General features: G+C 39.5%; 1 protein-coding gene across 4 annotated transcripts in view; it reads right to left on the minus strand.

Annotated features, from left to right (window-relative positions):
* Positions 1-17,369, minus strand: part of LOC123973318 (dystrophin-like) — a 123,998-nt gene that overhangs the window by 90,142 nt on the left and 16,487 nt on the right. For 3 of the 4 annotated variants that reach the window (XM_046053251.1, XM_046053310.1, XM_046053243.1), the window contains 14 exons: positions 16,215-16,388; positions 15,974-16,129; positions 15,714-15,884; positions 14,468-14,647; positions 14,189-14,311; positions 13,116-13,286; positions 12,219-12,341; positions 12,006-12,140; positions 10,507-10,659; positions 8,243-8,413; positions 6,701-6,727; positions 2,317-2,439; positions 940-1,112; positions 652-787 (listed from right to left, as the gene is read on the minus strand). In XM_046053251.1, coding sequence (XP_045909207.1) covers positions 652-787; positions 940-1,112; positions 2,317-2,439; positions 6,701-6,727; positions 8,243-8,413; positions 10,507-10,659; positions 12,006-12,140; positions 12,219-12,341; positions 13,116-13,286; positions 14,189-14,311; positions 14,468-14,647; positions 15,714-15,884; positions 15,974-16,129; positions 16,215-16,388 — 2,016 coding nt within the window. Of the gene's footprint in view, positions 1-651; positions 788-939; positions 1,113-2,316; positions 2,440-6,700; positions 6,728-8,242; positions 8,414-10,506; positions 10,660-11,149; positions 11,187-12,005; positions 12,141-12,218; positions 12,342-13,115; positions 13,287-14,188; positions 14,312-14,467; positions 14,648-15,713; positions 15,885-15,973; positions 16,130-16,214; positions 16,389-17,369 lie in introns of those variants that run through there. The other variant, XM_046053261.1, reaches the window with a different exon arrangement.

The raw sequence follows: 17,369 nt of genomic DNA on the forward strand, positions 1-17,369 counted from the left end.
AACTTGATTATTTAGGTGCATTTTATTGGTTTCTTGAATTATATCTCCTCTACTGCCTAATGTGACCAATACTTTGGTTTTGTCCAAATACCTGCAAAACTAATGGCACTCCCGTTGACCTCAGCTGTACTGTGTTTAGCGCTATAGGAGACAAATTCACTTATTGTTATTCTTCAAATGTGGTGATTAGACTTAAGATATGAGATGATAATGTGATTCACAACAAATAGACCATAAATTAATTGTGATGACACATTTTGATGCCATGTATGCCAGACCATGTCTTGATGACATGTTAGGCCATGAAATGTCATGTCTTGTTAGGTCATGTACTGTGCTACTTCATCATCATACTGTGGCAGGACATTTGTCTTTTTATGAAATACTATCATTTTGGGCAGAAAACTAAGAAAAAGAAAGATGAAAGTGCAGAGAGAAGCATTTAGGACTTGTGTGCTTTGCTCAAGGGCACTTCAGCAGAGTTAGTGGACAAAGGAGATGAAATATGACTCATCCACAGCTGGAACACACTCAGCAGCTTTCTGGGTACAATCAGCCATGTGTGTGCAAACCTGTCTTTATATTTGCACAGAAATGTTTGTGTCTTTGGTTATGCATATGTGCGTGTGTGTGTGTGTGTGTGTTTGTTACCCTGAGGTGCTGTCTGTGTGCTGCTGGCTCACTCTCAGCCAGTTTCAAAGTGCTCTCAGCGTCACTCAGCCACTCCTCCGATGCCTTCTGATCTGAAACAAACTTCTGCCACTTGGAGTTGCAATCCTGCCAACGCCTTGAAGTGCACACATGGAGATTTCCATTCAAATGTGTGCACAAAATGATTAAAAATTCACGTCATCAGCATTTAATATACACATATAAATCTGGAAGCTACATCCATCCTTCCACCTATATCTCCTTTTTTTCCCGCCACCCCTTCCTTACTTCGCTCTGTCCTGGTAGAGCTTGTTCAATTTGTCCCAGTTGGTATTCAGAAGGGTGGCGGTCTCCTGGATCCTCCTGCCTTCCAGATGCCGAGCCCCAGACACCATCTCCTCTCTGCGGGCCAACGCTCCCTCCACTGGGCCTCGTAGCTTCTCTGTGCTTCCTTTCACTTCCTGTGTGTGTGCAGAGGTTATGGTTGGGGTGGAGGACACAGAAGGATGTGATTCAGAAGGACATTCTCTTAAAGTAGCTGTCACTGGACTGCTCAGTGTGCAAATATAACTAATTATAATGCAACTTCAGATTTTCATCCTAGCTCATTGACATGGTCACCAATTATAAGGCATGAAAAGCTGCAAATTTATAAAGGCTATTTTTCTAATTTTATTCACAGTTTATTTTGTCAGTTTCTCATTGTAAAAAGTACAATTTCTTGTTATAATGATTTTTTTCACGTTATAAAAACATGTTCTTGTTCTTTCTTAAATTATTCTGCTTTTACAAGAACATTTTCTTGTTAAATTGACAAATCAGTTTATATTGAAATCTCATTAAATCAGGGAAGGAAATCACGGATGTTGAGACTTTTAGTCGTAGCCAGTCTAGCGGTTTCCACCTACTTCTAGTTTTTATGCTAAGCTAATGTAACCATCTCCAAGCTGTGGCTTCGTACTTAACAGACATGCATTCGATTGGTATCAATTCTAACTCTGCTAGAAAGCACTAAAGTGTAGTATTCAAAATGTTGAACTATTCTTTTAAATGTGCATAAAGTTTAGCCTCTCTCTCATCAGCATCAAGGCCCAGTATCCAACCCCCCCGTCGATAAGCAGTGAAGACCTCATACGACCTGATACCTTCTACACCACATCTCTGAATCTATGTACATAGATTCTCTTTATTTATTCTCTTTATTCTCTTTATAGATGCTCCTTATTTTTCAATGTGTGGTAAACTTTTTAAGGTTCCACATTCCCCCCAACCATACAACGGATAAACCATTATAGATTCAGTACTGGATGGTGACAATTTAATGCTAATAATTGTGTTTGTCATGTCTCATTCTGAGCATGTAATAAAACTTAAACCATATAAACCAGACAATGTCAATTTTTCTAGCCAGTGTAAGCTACAGTGTCTCTGTAATGTAGGTACTGACTGCACATTTTTCTCATTTTAACAACATATGGAAGTCTTGAAGGTCATGGCTGCTGTACTTTTGTTATACCTTAGTAGGAATATCTTATAAACAATATATCATAAAAGCCCAACATTTTTCTCCAAAAAAACCCCTCTGTAAATGACACTGTTCCTGATATTATTTCCTGAGAAATGTTTTCTTTGGTCTTCAGACAGAAACACTGAAGCAGTGCTGACCTTCAGGCAGTGCTCTTGCTGAGGCAGGTTATAATACGCCGCAGGCCAGTATTCAGGAGAGTTCAGCTTGAAGTCCGTCTCTGACACTGAACGCAGCAACGCCTGCAAGTCTGTTAGGTATTCCTGGATACCCACACACACACACATACATACACAGGAAGACGTATGCGCCAACACATACATGTTCACAAACACACAAAGTAGAGAGGCAGATCAAAAAAAGAGACAAATATTGTGACTTCATACAGATTTCTTTTTTGTATTACGTCATGCTTGTTAATTCCTCTAATCAAGCAACATATTAAAGATTGCTTTAAGGGGGAAAATGTGATTTTCAACTGATTAAGAGACCAATCCGGGACTTCATTTATTAAAGAAGTTAATCAGAGTCCACATTACAAGTCATTTTAAAAATAACAATATAACAATAAATAAATGCCTTACTGTAGATTTGTTTTAGATGATGAATTCTAAACTTTGATAAATAAGGCCCCAGATCGTTTCAAGGCTGCCAGACACCATGTGATCACTCACTGTGTCTAGAAAATTCCTCTTCAAACACATTACTAATCCCTATTGTATATCATGATCATATTCAAGCTTGTGTCAACTCACTTTTAATGGATTTGAGCCTCTGGCTATGAGTCAACTCTTGAAACTGCAACTGAAATTCATTTTACATTTCCCCTGACCATGATACACAATACTATAACTGAGCATGGCAAATGGAGCTGCTTCTGCCACTGAAGCTGCCCTCCACAGTGCAGAGATGCTGGGGTATTAACACTCTGCTCTGTTCATTTCACCTCATCGTTATGCTCCTGTCACCTGGGCAATTGCTCCTCCCGTTAAACGACACTTTTTAATTAACCCTAAACAAAACCCACACATTTGCGTTATTAGTAGCCATACAGAAAGTAAATGATTGCCGCTGGCCTTAAGTTAACAAGCAAGCTCTGGGTTTTTCTGTTGTGACAGTAATAATTTCTGTATCAGGGGTCGGTTGGAGTGCACAAGCTGATTCACTCGCTGGCTGATATTAGTGTTCAATCTAGTGGCTCCCTCCTTTATTATCAGTAAAGACACATACATTTGCTACTTCTGAATCATTAAAAGGCTACTTCTGTGATTTAGTATTGCACTTATGCTGACTTTTGTTCCCTAGTATGGCTCAGACAGAAAAACCTACATTTCCCATAATGCAACTTTACAGCATCTTCCTTTAAACCCTCCCTGCATGGAGAATGCACACGACTTTCAAACTCCATACCTCACTTTGTAACATATGCCTTTTTGTTAAAATAGTCTCTCATTTGTACTCATCATGGAGAGTAAACCGATGTGTAAAATTGGTGTAGTGCCCCTATAACTGCAATTTGCCCAGCAGGATACTCTTAAAGAAAGTTTCCCCCAACATCTGACACATGTAGGCGTTATGAAGTGAAACAGAGGGCCAGAGATTTTAATGTCCCAGTTTCTCTGCTTCTCTATATCTGCAGTGGAGTTATGTCATACTGGGTTTCAATCTGGGTAAACACCTTTTTGGTAAAAGCAACCATTTCTCTAACAAAATATATTCACTTTTAGTAAATCTAGATATGTAAAATAAGTTTTGGGAATTGAGATTAAAGGAAACATCAACATTGACCTAGATGAGAGGATCACTATCATGTTTTACATTTAAATCCAGAGCATGCAGCCAAATGCAACAACTTTTTTATTTTTTGCTTTATGCTAAGTGAAGTGGCTGCAGCTTCATATTTAGCGGTATCGTTCTACTACTGGTCACACCAGACCAAGTAAGATTTCTACCAATAAAACTAGTGAGTGCACTAATAACAGAAAGGGTGTGTTTTAATGTTTATGAGTTACACTTTTCATTTGTGAGAGGAAAAACGCCACATTTCTTTTTTCAAAGGTTCCACAGTCTCATTTTAAGTTAAGGGTCTAAACACTTTTAGCACCATCTTTTTGTTACTGTCCTTCCACTGCAGCTAAACAAAGTCACAGTGTCGAGAGTTACACAAAGACAGAATATGGTACTAAAAAGACTAGCTTTGGAAAATACTCAATTGATTTGTTTAACTCAGACTACTGACTAACTTTTACACAGAACTAGGATTGTGAATTTTGTCCCTTATCTCTTACATTGAAGTTGAAGAAGGAATCTCTTCACAGCTAGTGTGATTGCGGTGACAAATGTACACATGGGCGTGTGAGTTTTGTTTTATAAATATGTGAAATTATCATTTTAGGTCTGGTTAAAGTTAGAGAAAAGTTTGTGGTCATGGTTAAGCAATACCAAAGATCATTTTTAAGAGTAAGGGTTGCGACTTAATTCAGTCATATAACCCAGTGTGACAGACTCACACATGTTCATCTCTCATTTAAATCACATTTAAAGTAAAGGCCCAAATACCAATTACCTGCTTTTAGTATATATATACACACATACATAAATACATACATACACACTGACCCACCTGCTCACACGATTAATTTTTCATTTGCAGCCTTTTTGACATTGTGTGCATGTGTTTGTGATTTCAATGTGAGCACTGACACGGGAGCAGAGCAGATCTAGAGAGAGAGAAGCTTAAAGTAACAAGTTTTGTCTCATACATTCTCGGCAATGAAACAATAACACAGCCTTTTGATTTAGTTCCTAGGTTAATGGGTCAGTAATGACTGACTCACTTTCCACAGGAAGTCTGGCCCAAGCTGTTATTCTAGTCTTTTTTGGATGTGTTTGTCTAGACGGACAAATCTTTACCTCCTGCCAGTAAACACAGATTCCTTTCCAGCATCTTAAAACTGAATCAGTGCAGGCGTGCGGTGTTTTGCCAATCTTCCAGATAAACAGATTTATATTTAATTTATTTGAAGCTTGAATTTGACTTTAGACCATAAAAGGCTTCAACCAGGAAAGAACAGAAATGTTCTTAGTAGCTTGTGTCTACCGCTCTCATGATCTGGGCTGCTCCTCTCAACTTGGACTGAATACACATCTACTGTATCTGCATTCGGGTAATTTATCCTAATATACAGTCAGAGCCACTACAGTCTCTAACTTTATATGCTGCATGTCTAGCATGCCGCAATGATTCACCTCTGCTCAGGCACTGAGATGAAAATGAGTAAGGGTTCTATTTTGGTGATGGCGTGCAACTAGGTGTGGCGAGGAACGCAGCGAGGTGGCATTTTCCTGGGCTGCACTGAGGCTATTTCTTCATCTGAATCTGTTTGGTATTTTGAAGGCTACTGTAAATCCAGAGGCATTCTGCTAGTTCGACCAAGAATGAGCGCTCTTTGCTGCCGCAAAAGTCAACAGCTCAGCATAAACAATGCACCTGTGTCCTGTAACAGTTTCTTGAAATAGCTTATTAGGAATAAAATCATGATTTTTTTGTCATGTAAAAATGTCAAATCTCACTTAATTAAACTTAAAGTAATCAAAAGAGAATTACAAAATACACACCTCTAGACCTCATTTTTAAAGTCCTCCTCCACTAGAAAATGTGTTTTGCTTATTGTTACTTGACTGTTTGAGCTTCACTGCAGAATACGTATGTGCAGTTTATTAAACCTCCAGTGCACATACAAAGGGGATGAAAGTAGCAAATGTGATTGGCCATTATTGTCACACTTTCTAACTGTGCTGTGGCGCCAGGTTCATGAAAAAAGAACCCTAAATGTTCAACATATTTCTAATATTCAAGTTTTTCCGCCATGTTTGCAAAATCCACATGTAGGTGGTGACTCAACTTCTCTTTCCTCCTTTGAGATCTCATTTTCTCCTTCTCATCTCTTCAATGTCAAATCTATAAAAAGATTAAATAGATTCCTTTCAAAATGTCACTTAATGAAAATAAAATCCCTCTGCAAAGATATCAGAGGTCAAGTTCAACAACACCCCTGGAGCTAGGAGGTATTGAGTGATCTACTCCTGGGCACTGTGTGGACACACGTGCTTATAACACAAACTCTAAAACCTCACAATTTAACGTTTTCATGATACACAGGACAACAAGTGAAGTGCATGTATGTTACATAAGTGTTGGTGCTGTAAAGTTGCACCAGCTTGGAGAGTATGGGGAATGAAGGGCCCTAATTACTGCAAATCAGTCCTTGAGCAATCGACTGAAGTGCCTAAACAGCAGGGCATCGTTGAGACATTGTGTTCAGTCTGCGGTCATCTGGAAAATAAAGATGAAAACGACTCTAAATATGTGCTTAGGATTCCTCTCAGTGCGCCTGAAGAAATGCATTACTGGAAGTCTGAAATCTGATAGTTCAGATGTGTATTTGTCCAAGTTCGACAGCTGACACATGTGGTGTATGTGCATGTGGTTGATTCACGTGATTTGGTTGACAGGATACATACATCTTCAGTGATTGGCAGATCAGGGAACTGCAAGGGTGTAATGTGATTGGTCGGCGGGGTGGGTGGAGGCAAGCAGTTACAAAGAGCAAGACAGAACAACCAATGAATTTAGACATGTGAGCGTGCTTCACATGTACACATAAGACATGTAAATGAGAATGCAGCAAAGAAAAACAAAAAAAGCAACTCAGATTTTATTTTCGAGGGAACTAATTCTGATTTACAGTAGATTAAATGCAACTACCTGGGTAAAATTTCTGAATATATTTCAAAACATTAGACTTTCCGAGATAGGGAGAATGAAATGTACATAATTTAAATTCCTTAATATTTATTTTTACTAGAATGAAATCAGGTCTTTTGATTTCAAGTTTAATTCTTTTGGGGTTATGGATAGAGCTTCATATTATCTTAAAGAATAATAATGATAATGATTTTTTTCTCATTGTTAACACATCCCATGTGCAGAGCCAAACCAACAATGTACCCTATTAACAAGTATTTTGTGTGTATGCAAAGCCTTATATTTCTTATTCTAAACTATTTAAAACACATCAGTGAGCCTTACTGTTGCACTGGGTGACATGTTCCTTTGATTACCGTGAACACACACTGTAGTTTATTTTGACTCAGTCCCACATACACCGTCCTGCTGCCAGAAATACTCACTACAGCAACAAATGTGGATTCATCCACCACTGAAAATAGTCCTCAAGAGATGCACTATTTCCTCTTATTTGAGTAATATTTGACAATCTACAGCGACTAGCTGTTTGAGGCAATGACTATGATATATGTATGTATACATCTTCAGTTGGAACCAATAAGAGGTACAGAGTTGAGGAGTCAGATGGTATTACGGGACGTACCAACATACTATTGATTTTAGTCTTTTCATGGGATTTGTTGACTGAGACATTTGTTGTTACATTCAGAGAAAAGTCAACTGTAACTCATTTAATTCCAGTGTATTTTTCTACATTTTGAGAAATATGCTTATTTGTTTTCTTGCCAATCGATAAAAAGACAGCTCTCTTAAAACTGTAAGCTAACTGTGGTGCTAACTAGCATCATCCAAACTGTAACTAAACAGCAAAAAAAGTTAGCACCACAGTTAGATACCTATGTTGCTAACTTGCATCAAAGTTAGCTCTGCCGTTAGCTAATCATCTCAGAAGTGAAATTCTCCAGTGAATTAGAATACACCTTGTTTGTTGAAACATTTTTTTTCATTAATTTAATTAAAACCCAAACTTTCACATTTAGGATTGTATAATTAATTGTTAACGGGAATGTCAAGCCTACCGCTGTTTGCATACACATGTTGAAGGTGATTCATTTCAAATAGTTGTTATTAGAAGCTTTTAAAGAACATTTCATGCTAATAGTTAGTGAAAAAAGTCTAAACCTACTTAGAGAGATTCACACAAATAAGCTCCTCTAAGCTCTTAGAGGTTGAGAGTAGTAGTATTATGTTGAAGTATTAGTATAGAATTCTCTGTTAGTATCGTAGATATAGAAGTTGTGCCTACTGAAACTCACACATTGTCTTTTGAAGGGTATGAACTTGCCCTCCACCTCAACCCAGCGCTTGTTGAGCTGGAGTTGGCGGGGCTCCACTAGATTGGCCGCTCCAGCTTCTGAGAGCTGATTGGCTAAGCCCTGCACCTCCTTAAGCTCCTCCTTCTTCTTGTCGAACTCTGAGCCAATTTCCTATTGGACGAAATCAACCAGGACGTCATTTGCTATAGGCTGGGCCCGGGTGGGGTAAGCACAGAGAGGCATGTGGATGTGCTTGAATAAAACACATTCACACACACACACACACACACACACACACACACACTGTGACAATTAATATATATTAAAAATAATATAACACATTCATTTACTCACTAGCACACACTCCAACAAAGACGCAATACAACAGTAAAAGGGACAAGATATCATGTTTGTCAGTGTCAAACATACACAAGGAATTTATATTGCATATTGATATTATATTAAACAATCCATATAAAATAATATAATACATTGAGAAGTAGTACAATAAATATAAGTAATACATAATACAGAGGTGTAAGTGCAGTGTGTGAACTGGGGGTGAAAAGAAGCAGAGAACTGCATGGAAGGACATAAAGACAGATAGATGAGCAGACAGACAAGAAAGACAGGCAGTGAGGAATCTCGGTTGTGGCAATGACAGGTGAGTCTGAGGTGAGCGAGTCAGACGTCTGCTTAGCGAAATGTCATAGTGATCATCTGAAAATGAAAGACACACATACAGAGTCAGGGTGGGTGCAGAAAAAACAGGTGGAGTCCAGGGTTTCCATATCTGCAAATTCAAAACGGACAAGTTGCTGCGTCTGTATGTAGCATTAACATCAATATATTATTATCATATTAATGTGGATATCTTGGTAAAATACCTGCATACTAAAGCCTGGTAGCATTAAGGTACCATATGTGAGAATGTGAAGCAATTTAAATGTATTAAATGCTTTTTATTGTCAATGTGTGAATGGGTTGTAACATAACTTAAACAATGAGACCTTCCCCCGACTTTCTTGGTTGCCTGTGGACTAATTTGTGTTTTCTTTTTTCTGGAAAATCCAAAGGATGTGATGTTCATGAACGCGCAAAGTGCTTATTTTCCGCTCCCCCACAGCACCAACACTAGCTAACGTTAGCTCAGAATTGGAGTCTGCTAAAATCAACAAATGACTTTCACCAACCACAACACAAGTCAAACACAAAGTTCAAAGTCAAAGATAACATTACTGCAAAGCATGACAAATATATTGTGGTTTTAGCTGGCTATGGTTAGCTAATGTTAGCTTATTAGCTTATTTGCTAACGCGGATGAACTGCCAGCTAGCGACATAATACTGTCTTGGTTGGATAATGGCTGCGGCTTTGAGGTGTGGGTCTGGTGTTGATTTGTTGCTTTGGCTGATGGGGTGATTTGCAAATTGCAAGCTAGTCAGTAACATGGAGTCAATTGTCAAAATAAACTATAGGAAAATTACAGACAGTAATGTTATTCTAGAGTGCGAGTGCTAACTGCAGTTCAGTAAACGGCCACCGGGGTCATTACTACCAAGGGTAAAGTGTAATGTAACACAATTAATTGCACCTTTAAAGTAGTAGTATGCTGATATTCCTACATTACTGTGCGTTTACTAAACATAAGTTTGACAAACAAATTGCTAACTTGAACTCAGCAGATGTTTTGCTGATATTTTGCAGTATTAAGTGATGAGAATAATATATATATTTCTCACAAATAACTTGGTAATGATGTATTGATTTTAAAATGCTACACACAACACAGTTTGATTAGAATCTTTCCAACTCTGGGTCCACCACAATAAAATAAATATAAAATCCCAGATAAAAGCTGGAGTTTTCTACTGGGGACAAGAATTGATTTGCAGTTATTTCTTTAAATAGCTATGAGGAAAATTTCCTGGAACAATTATTCAGAAAGTCCTCTTTCCGAGTGAATGCAATTGTAAAAGCCTTGACACTACCTCTTTGTCCAAAAGCAGGTGAAGAGGAAGAGGAGAGGTGAGAAACAAAGGAAAGGTTTTTCCACATATCAGGGAATGAGAAAACACAGAAAGTGTGAGACAGGGAGAGTGAGATGAAAAGCTGGATGATGATGAAGACATAGACAAGTAGGCTGAGTTTGGTATCAATCTTCATGGTTACTTCTTCACATGGGAGAAAAAAAGGCATAAGGTATATGTATATATGCCAGTGTGTGTTTATTTATGAATGTTTGTGTGTGCGTGTGTTTTCACCTTGACCCTCTCTCCTTCAGGGGGGTCAGGCAGTTGGTCCACGCTGCGTTGGATGTCGTCGAGCCAGGCCAGCAGGTCATGTGACTTCCTCCTGTACTGGTACCACTGGGGAGCGATGGCCAACGCTTTCCTGTTCCTCAGCACACGCAGGTCCTGCCCACAAACACACATACACAGAGACAGTAGACACAGGAACATTCTGGACATCACAGTAACATGTCAGAGACACGCTGCAGAATTCAAAAAAGCCTTGGGATGCTGACCCCAGGCTACACAATCCACCAGGAAGAGACACGGCAAGGGATTTACAGGCTACTGATTCAAACAGATTCAATTTATGTAAGGCCCAATGCTAACATCCCCCCTCATGCATTCACAGACTTTGATGAGTGCTCCCGCTAAGTCTAGGAAAGCTCGAGGCTGTCACATTGTGAAATTGGCAAGTGTTTTACTTTTTTTTTTTTGTTCAGAAAATCACTCTTTTTTCTTGTTTTCTGGCAGAGTTAGATGAAAAGATAGATGCCCATTAAATATATGGCTTCAGCCAGCAGCCAGATATCTTAGCAAGATGACTGGAAACAAGGTGGGAAACAGCTAGCCTGGCTTTATCCGAATGCAACAGGTAAAGCTCACTAATACATACATAACACATGATTGTTTGATCCGAACAAAAAAAGTGTAAAAACAACATTTCACTTTTTTACAAAGGGTTGTGTGTTGGACTTTTTTTTGGCTCTGAGCAGTTGCCAGGCAACAACAGGAAACTCCAGGAAGTTACTGGTCACAGCCAAGACCAGCAAATTATCATTTTCATACTTCTGCAAACAAAATACAATATATATTAATCAGTGAGCTTTAGAGGTGTTGGTGGGTGGAATTATTTTACCTAAGGACAGAGCCAAGCTAGCAGGTTCCCCTGTTTCTAGTCTTTGTGCTAAGCCTAGATAACCTCACCTCACCTGGCTCTGTCTTCATGCTTAATGCACAGACATGAGAGTGGTATTGATCTTCTAACTCCTAGCACGAAAGTGAATAAGCGTATGTTGTAAAACGCCAAACTATTCCTTTAAGGAAACAACCCACAATCCTCAGTGGTTATAAACACACATGTTGGTAACCAGCAGTTTGTATGTATGTCTTATGACGACATGTTGTTTTGGTCTAATAGCACTGTTTAACTGGGCTTAATCCATCCTTTGGCTGCAGCTGTTCAGGATCCTGCTATTGTCGGTTGTAATAAAACATTTTAAAATGATCACAGCAGCTCAGGTTACTGAATGTTTTGATCTGGGCAGCAGGACCGAAGCTTCTTGCAGTACTGGTTGAACTATCCAGACCTCAGTCCTAACCAGCCTTTTTGCCATGACTTCCTCCCCTAAACCTCCAATTAGTCTTCCAGCTTTAGGATATAAAAACAGTTATTTCTCTTTCTTGCTTCACTTGTCTGTTTCATTCTGATAATGTGTGTGTGTGTGTGTGTGTGTGTGTGTGTGTGTTACCTTGACGGTGTTGTACTTGCTGTTGAGCTGGTTGTGTTTCAGTCTGATCTGCTCTCTCTTGTCCTGATCCGGGGCTCTCTTCTGTAGATTCTCTCCTTTCAACAGTAACTCCTTCACTGCACCTTCCTCACAGTCCTACACAGCACACACATTGCTTACAAGTGCACACATAATATGCAGGAAAAACAATCCTTATTTGTGTGTGTGTGAGACCTTGTCCTCCTGGAAGTCCTCCTCCTTTAGGTTTTCCCCCTGTTTAACTTCCTCCTCCAGGAGCTCCAGCCAGATTTGTGCTTCACTGTGGTATTGCTCCAGCTCCTTGGCTGATGCTGCCGTCTGCCAAACACACACACACACACACACACATACAAACGGGCCCATGGCAAAGATGCACAGGCATAGAGACACACGAGGAAAGGAAGATCATTAGTGGCCAAGAGGAAGTAAATTTACTCAGAGAGCTTGGAACAGATTTAGAGTTTGAAGTAAATTTAGTGTGAGAGTTTGAAGTCTGTTAAGTGAGGGTTTAAAGTAAGTTTAGCAAGAGAGTTTGTAGTCAATTTAGTGAGACTTTGAAGTCAATTTAGGGAGAGTTTGGAGCAAATTTACTGAGCTGGAGTCTGTTTGGGGAGAGCTTGAAGTAAATATATGGGGATAGTTGGATTACAGTATTTAGAGTGCTTTATAGTTGCAACGGTCTACAAGTCAAAATAAACACCAACCGACATATTAAAGGGGGGGGGGGGTTGCGATTTTGGAGAAATCCAATACCATGACAAATGATATAGGGACACAGGAAGTCAATTAACTAACGTCGGCTGAGTTGTGGGTTAGCAAACTGGCGCAACATCATAACAACAACATGTCATTTAATGTTAGCTGACACACAAATCACGGTTGGAATATTGCTTTGTGGCTCAGTTCACTCATAGAGCCAGGGTGGAACATGAGGGGATCTTCACTGAATTTGACAAAAAGATGTGTATTGGATTAAAACTGCATACCTTTAACCTTTAATTCAATCGTATTGAACTGTGTGTGTGTGTTATTACTGTTAGAAAATAATATAATGGTATTCAGAGGGTATACTACTTCGTCCTTCTTCCCTACCAGTCCAAAGGCAATCCGTTGTGAGATGGTGTCAAATCTCTGGTTGAGCTGCTCCACTTTAGGTCCCACCTGGGCCTGGCAGTTCTCTCCCCGGGTGGACATGAGTTCCTGGGCCAGAGCCCTCACCTCCTCCATCTTACCCTTCGTCAACTCCAGCTCTGCCCGCAAAACCTGCAGGAAAACAAACACACATTGTGAAATGTTGTCAAATTTAAGATTGAGGAGATACGATTTAAAGTTCAGTGTTTGTCTTGTTACACACCAAATTGTTAAATCTAACTTTATTACTTAATGTTAAAATCTAAATACCACAGAATTTTTTCCATTTAAATATTTATTTTATTCTCACATTTATTTTGGCTTTACAAAGTCACAAAGAAATTGAACTTATTAACACTCGAGCCATGTCAAAAATTGAAGTGGTAAATTCCGATTTGTAATCAGAAAATATGGTTTCTAAATAAAGATTTAATAAGTTAGAACCTGACATACAATTTAAAGTAAAATGCTTTGATGCTATAAATTGAGTGGAACATACATATATTTCAACATTAATTATTCTGTTGTGGTTAAATGTCACAATTAGGTATTCAGCTGCTTATAAAATTGTTTAAAATGATTATAGGCTCTTGGCTTCCACATAGGTAAAGCATTTCCCCCCTTTTTTGTATGGTGTTGGTATATAATAAAAATCTATCGTATAAAAAAAAATAAATACAAATTTAACAAAACATGCCTCACTCCTTTTGTAACTACAAAAATGTTTTCCATTCACTTTATTCCACTGATTAAAATGGTATCAACCCTGCATTTAATAATAGTGTAGAGTCAAAAATCACTGCCTCCCATAGGGCACTAACAAACGATAACTATGTGTTAATGATTTATCACTCTGTCTCACAGCTAATAACAACAGGATTATTATCTGTATTTTCAAGTAACACTGTATTTTTTCACTGTATTATTGATCTCCCTCAAATGTAATCTACAAACAGATAAGTGGAGAAAAAAAACACCATGAAACATTTAAGCTATATATTAAAAACAACATACATAAAGACAGACGTTACAACCTTAAGCACAGCGTCGTTGGGTCCCTGGCTCTCTATCTCGTCCATCTTTTTCTCTGCTCCGTCAATCCATCCGTTCACTTCCTCTATCTCTCCATCTAACTTCTGCATTTGCCGCTGGTAGTCCTGACAGAGAGGAGAGAGAGAGGCAGACAGAGAAGGTATTCATTTCTTGAAGCTGCAAACAGTGACACTGCAAGTTAGTTATTTATAGAGATTTGGGCATATTTTTAGCACTGATAAGACAGATAATTTAAAAATAATTCTATTTCTGTCTCTAACCAGCAGCAGGTTGAGCCATTCTTCTGCTCTGGATGTGACTGCGATCCAGTTGCAGCGCAGCAGGCTGACTTTGTCGTCCACCAGGCCCCCGTGGCCCCGCAGCACCGCCTTGAGGGCCTCGGCGAGGTCCACCACGCCCTGCAGCTGGGGCTCACGCCTCTCTGTCTCCCCGTGGATGGACTGGGAGGATGAAGAAAAGGGCCCAAGAGAAGAGGAAAGAAACAACGTAATCACAGATTGAAAATTACACACGTTTTTAGCATGTTGCTATATGAGAGTCTGAGTACTTGTGGGCTTTCTTTAAAACAGCTATAATCAAATTTCATACATACAATGGAGCATGACTTCGTTCGTAGTGATGAACCCACAAAGACTTGTCTGCAGTTCCTCTCAGCTCAACTGACTGTTTTAGCATCTTTCAGCTCATTGTTTTAGTTTTACAGCCTGCTACAGACACAGTCAGCACCTGGCTGGTGAAGATAGTGGAGCGTTTAACAGCTACAGAGACAGATCTCTTTCTCAGGAGTTGGTAGGGACCAAAATACAGTAGAGCCAAAGTGAGACTATATTGGACACAGGCTTGACTCTGAATGATTGCTAACGTTGCTCTGTGTATCCCGGATGTGTAAATAGGCAACTGTTTGCTAACACGTTAGCCATTCTAGTTTAAACTGAATATGTCAGTGTTGTCCAAATGCAGCTTTAAAGAAGCAGCACACCTCAGCAGGACCACTTTTATGTGATTTTTTAATAGGTGAGATTTAATTAAAAAGGTGTTCTGTGATGAAATGAAATGTACTTTAGTTAGATACCATAGGAACCCATAACAGTAACCATACGATTAATTTGTTCATATTGAATGTGTTTATACTACATTGTTGAGCAATTAACTTAACTGCATTGTAGTTATGAGCAATATGTGTTGTTGTTGACCTTTTCGGCTTTCAATTTTAGTCCTGTTGGGCTCTCATACTATGTATGTGAGTATAGTGGGGCAGGATGGAGTCCATTTTGAGTGGTTTCTCTTGAGTTTTTTGAGAGTCATACTTCCCCCCCATGTCTTTCTTTTCGCCATTATTTTTGAAGATTGCAAATAAATGGCTGCTTGTTTTTCCTTGAGCCTTGATACCGAGTTCTGTTTTGTCCTCCTTACCATTATCTCAAATCCTAACAATATTCAACAAAGGTGTCTGGCCAAATTCACACCAGGAACATAACATTTTGTGTCTTTATATGTGTGTCATACCTGTGCCCATGCCACCTCAGCCTCCAGGTCGCTGGGCATACCGTCCACAGCAGAGCGCCTGGTCAGCTCGGCGTCAGTGGCGGCGAGCCACTCTGTCAGCCCGTTCAGCTCCTTTCGCAGCTTCCTTGACAACTTCAGACTTTTCTCCAGCTCCAGTTTACTCTCAGTTACCTACACACACATAAACAAGGTCAAATTCATTTCTAAATCTGACTCGTATGATCTTGTGTGTTTAACTTTGTGTTTTTGTGAATCCTAACCTGTGATCCTAGCTGGTTGTAGAGCAGTTTGAGGGCGGTCACGCGGTCGTCCAGCTCTTTGGGCTGCTCAGTCTGCTGCCTCTGGACGATCTGTCTGCCTGTTTTTATCACCGTCTCCACTTCCCCTTTCACTTCACTCAGCACCTTGTACAACTTCTGTTAGACACAAACAGACAGCAGGCGCTTAGCATAGGATTAATCCATCCATCCATCTACCTGCCACCGGGACGCGATAACCCACCATGCACTGCTCCAGCTGTGACTGCACCACATCCTGCTCCACACTGCCGATATCCAGCATCCCCACCTGGTTTTTGACCCCAGCAAGCACGCGCTCACACTCAGCCAGCCGAGCATCGAAGTTGGCTGGCTTCTGGAAGAGACGGTACTTGGTCCACACGTCTGTCAGCATTTTCTGTGACAAGGCACAAAGATAGTACACACATGCTGCCCAGACCAACTCACTGGCAGAAAATCACACTCAAATCTCTTCTGTGTAAATTATGCACAGCTGGCACAATGTGGATTCATTAGTTATTTCATCTTCTGACAAGACACCAGGAATATGCTTTGTGTGCTTTCTACACACTGACTAACAAATCTCCAAACACGATTTTGTATTTGTTAGTTTAATGATATGACTGTCTGAGGACATATTTCACCGTTGGACAAACAACGACTGATATTTGGCATTTGGATTAGTTTATGGGTATTGGTCATTAATGAGGAGGCAGAGGAGTAGCAGAAACTTGTAGTAATCAGCCCCAGCCGAAGCTGAATCAAGTGACATCCCCTGAGGACATTTATGAGATTTCACACAGGGTAAAAGTTGTTTTCACTTTTTTTCACATGTGCAATAGCGGAAAAACAGTAGAACTCACCTTTTTTCACCACATTTTTGAGTGTATGATTTGAAGGTTTTCAGAGGTGTTTAATTAAGTGGTGGTGGTGTTTTAACTTACAGTAGTTTAAGCTGTCGGTGATTGCATTGCACATTAAGGTTGTGCTCTGTAAGTTAACAACAGGTTACAGTTTATTGATTTGAGAGTCAGGAGATTGTGTTGACTTACAGTAGTTTATAAGCTGTCATTAACTGCATTGCACAGGTTGTGCTCCGTAAGTTAAAAACAGGTTACAGCTTTATTGTTGACCATGTAACTTGTACAGTTTTATTTAGCTATAACTTACACTGGGTTTGAAACTCAACAGGGTTTCTTGACTTACAGTAGTTTATAAGCTGTCATTAATTGTAGACGCATTGTACATTAGGCTACATGGTTGTGCTCTGTAATTGAAAAAAAGGTTACAGGTTTATTGTTGGTTCAGCAACGTCACAGTTTTACTTAGTTAACGTTACACTGGGTTTAAGAGTCTGGGGAGTGTGCTGACTTACAGT

This window comes from Micropterus dolomieu, linkage group LG01 (assembly GCF_021292245.1).
Source record: "Micropterus dolomieu isolate WLL.071019.BEF.003 ecotype Adirondacks linkage group LG01, ASM2129224v1, whole genome shotgun sequence".
Lineage (NCBI taxonomy): Eukaryota > Metazoa > Chordata > Actinopteri > Centrarchiformes > Centrarchidae > Micropterus > Micropterus dolomieu.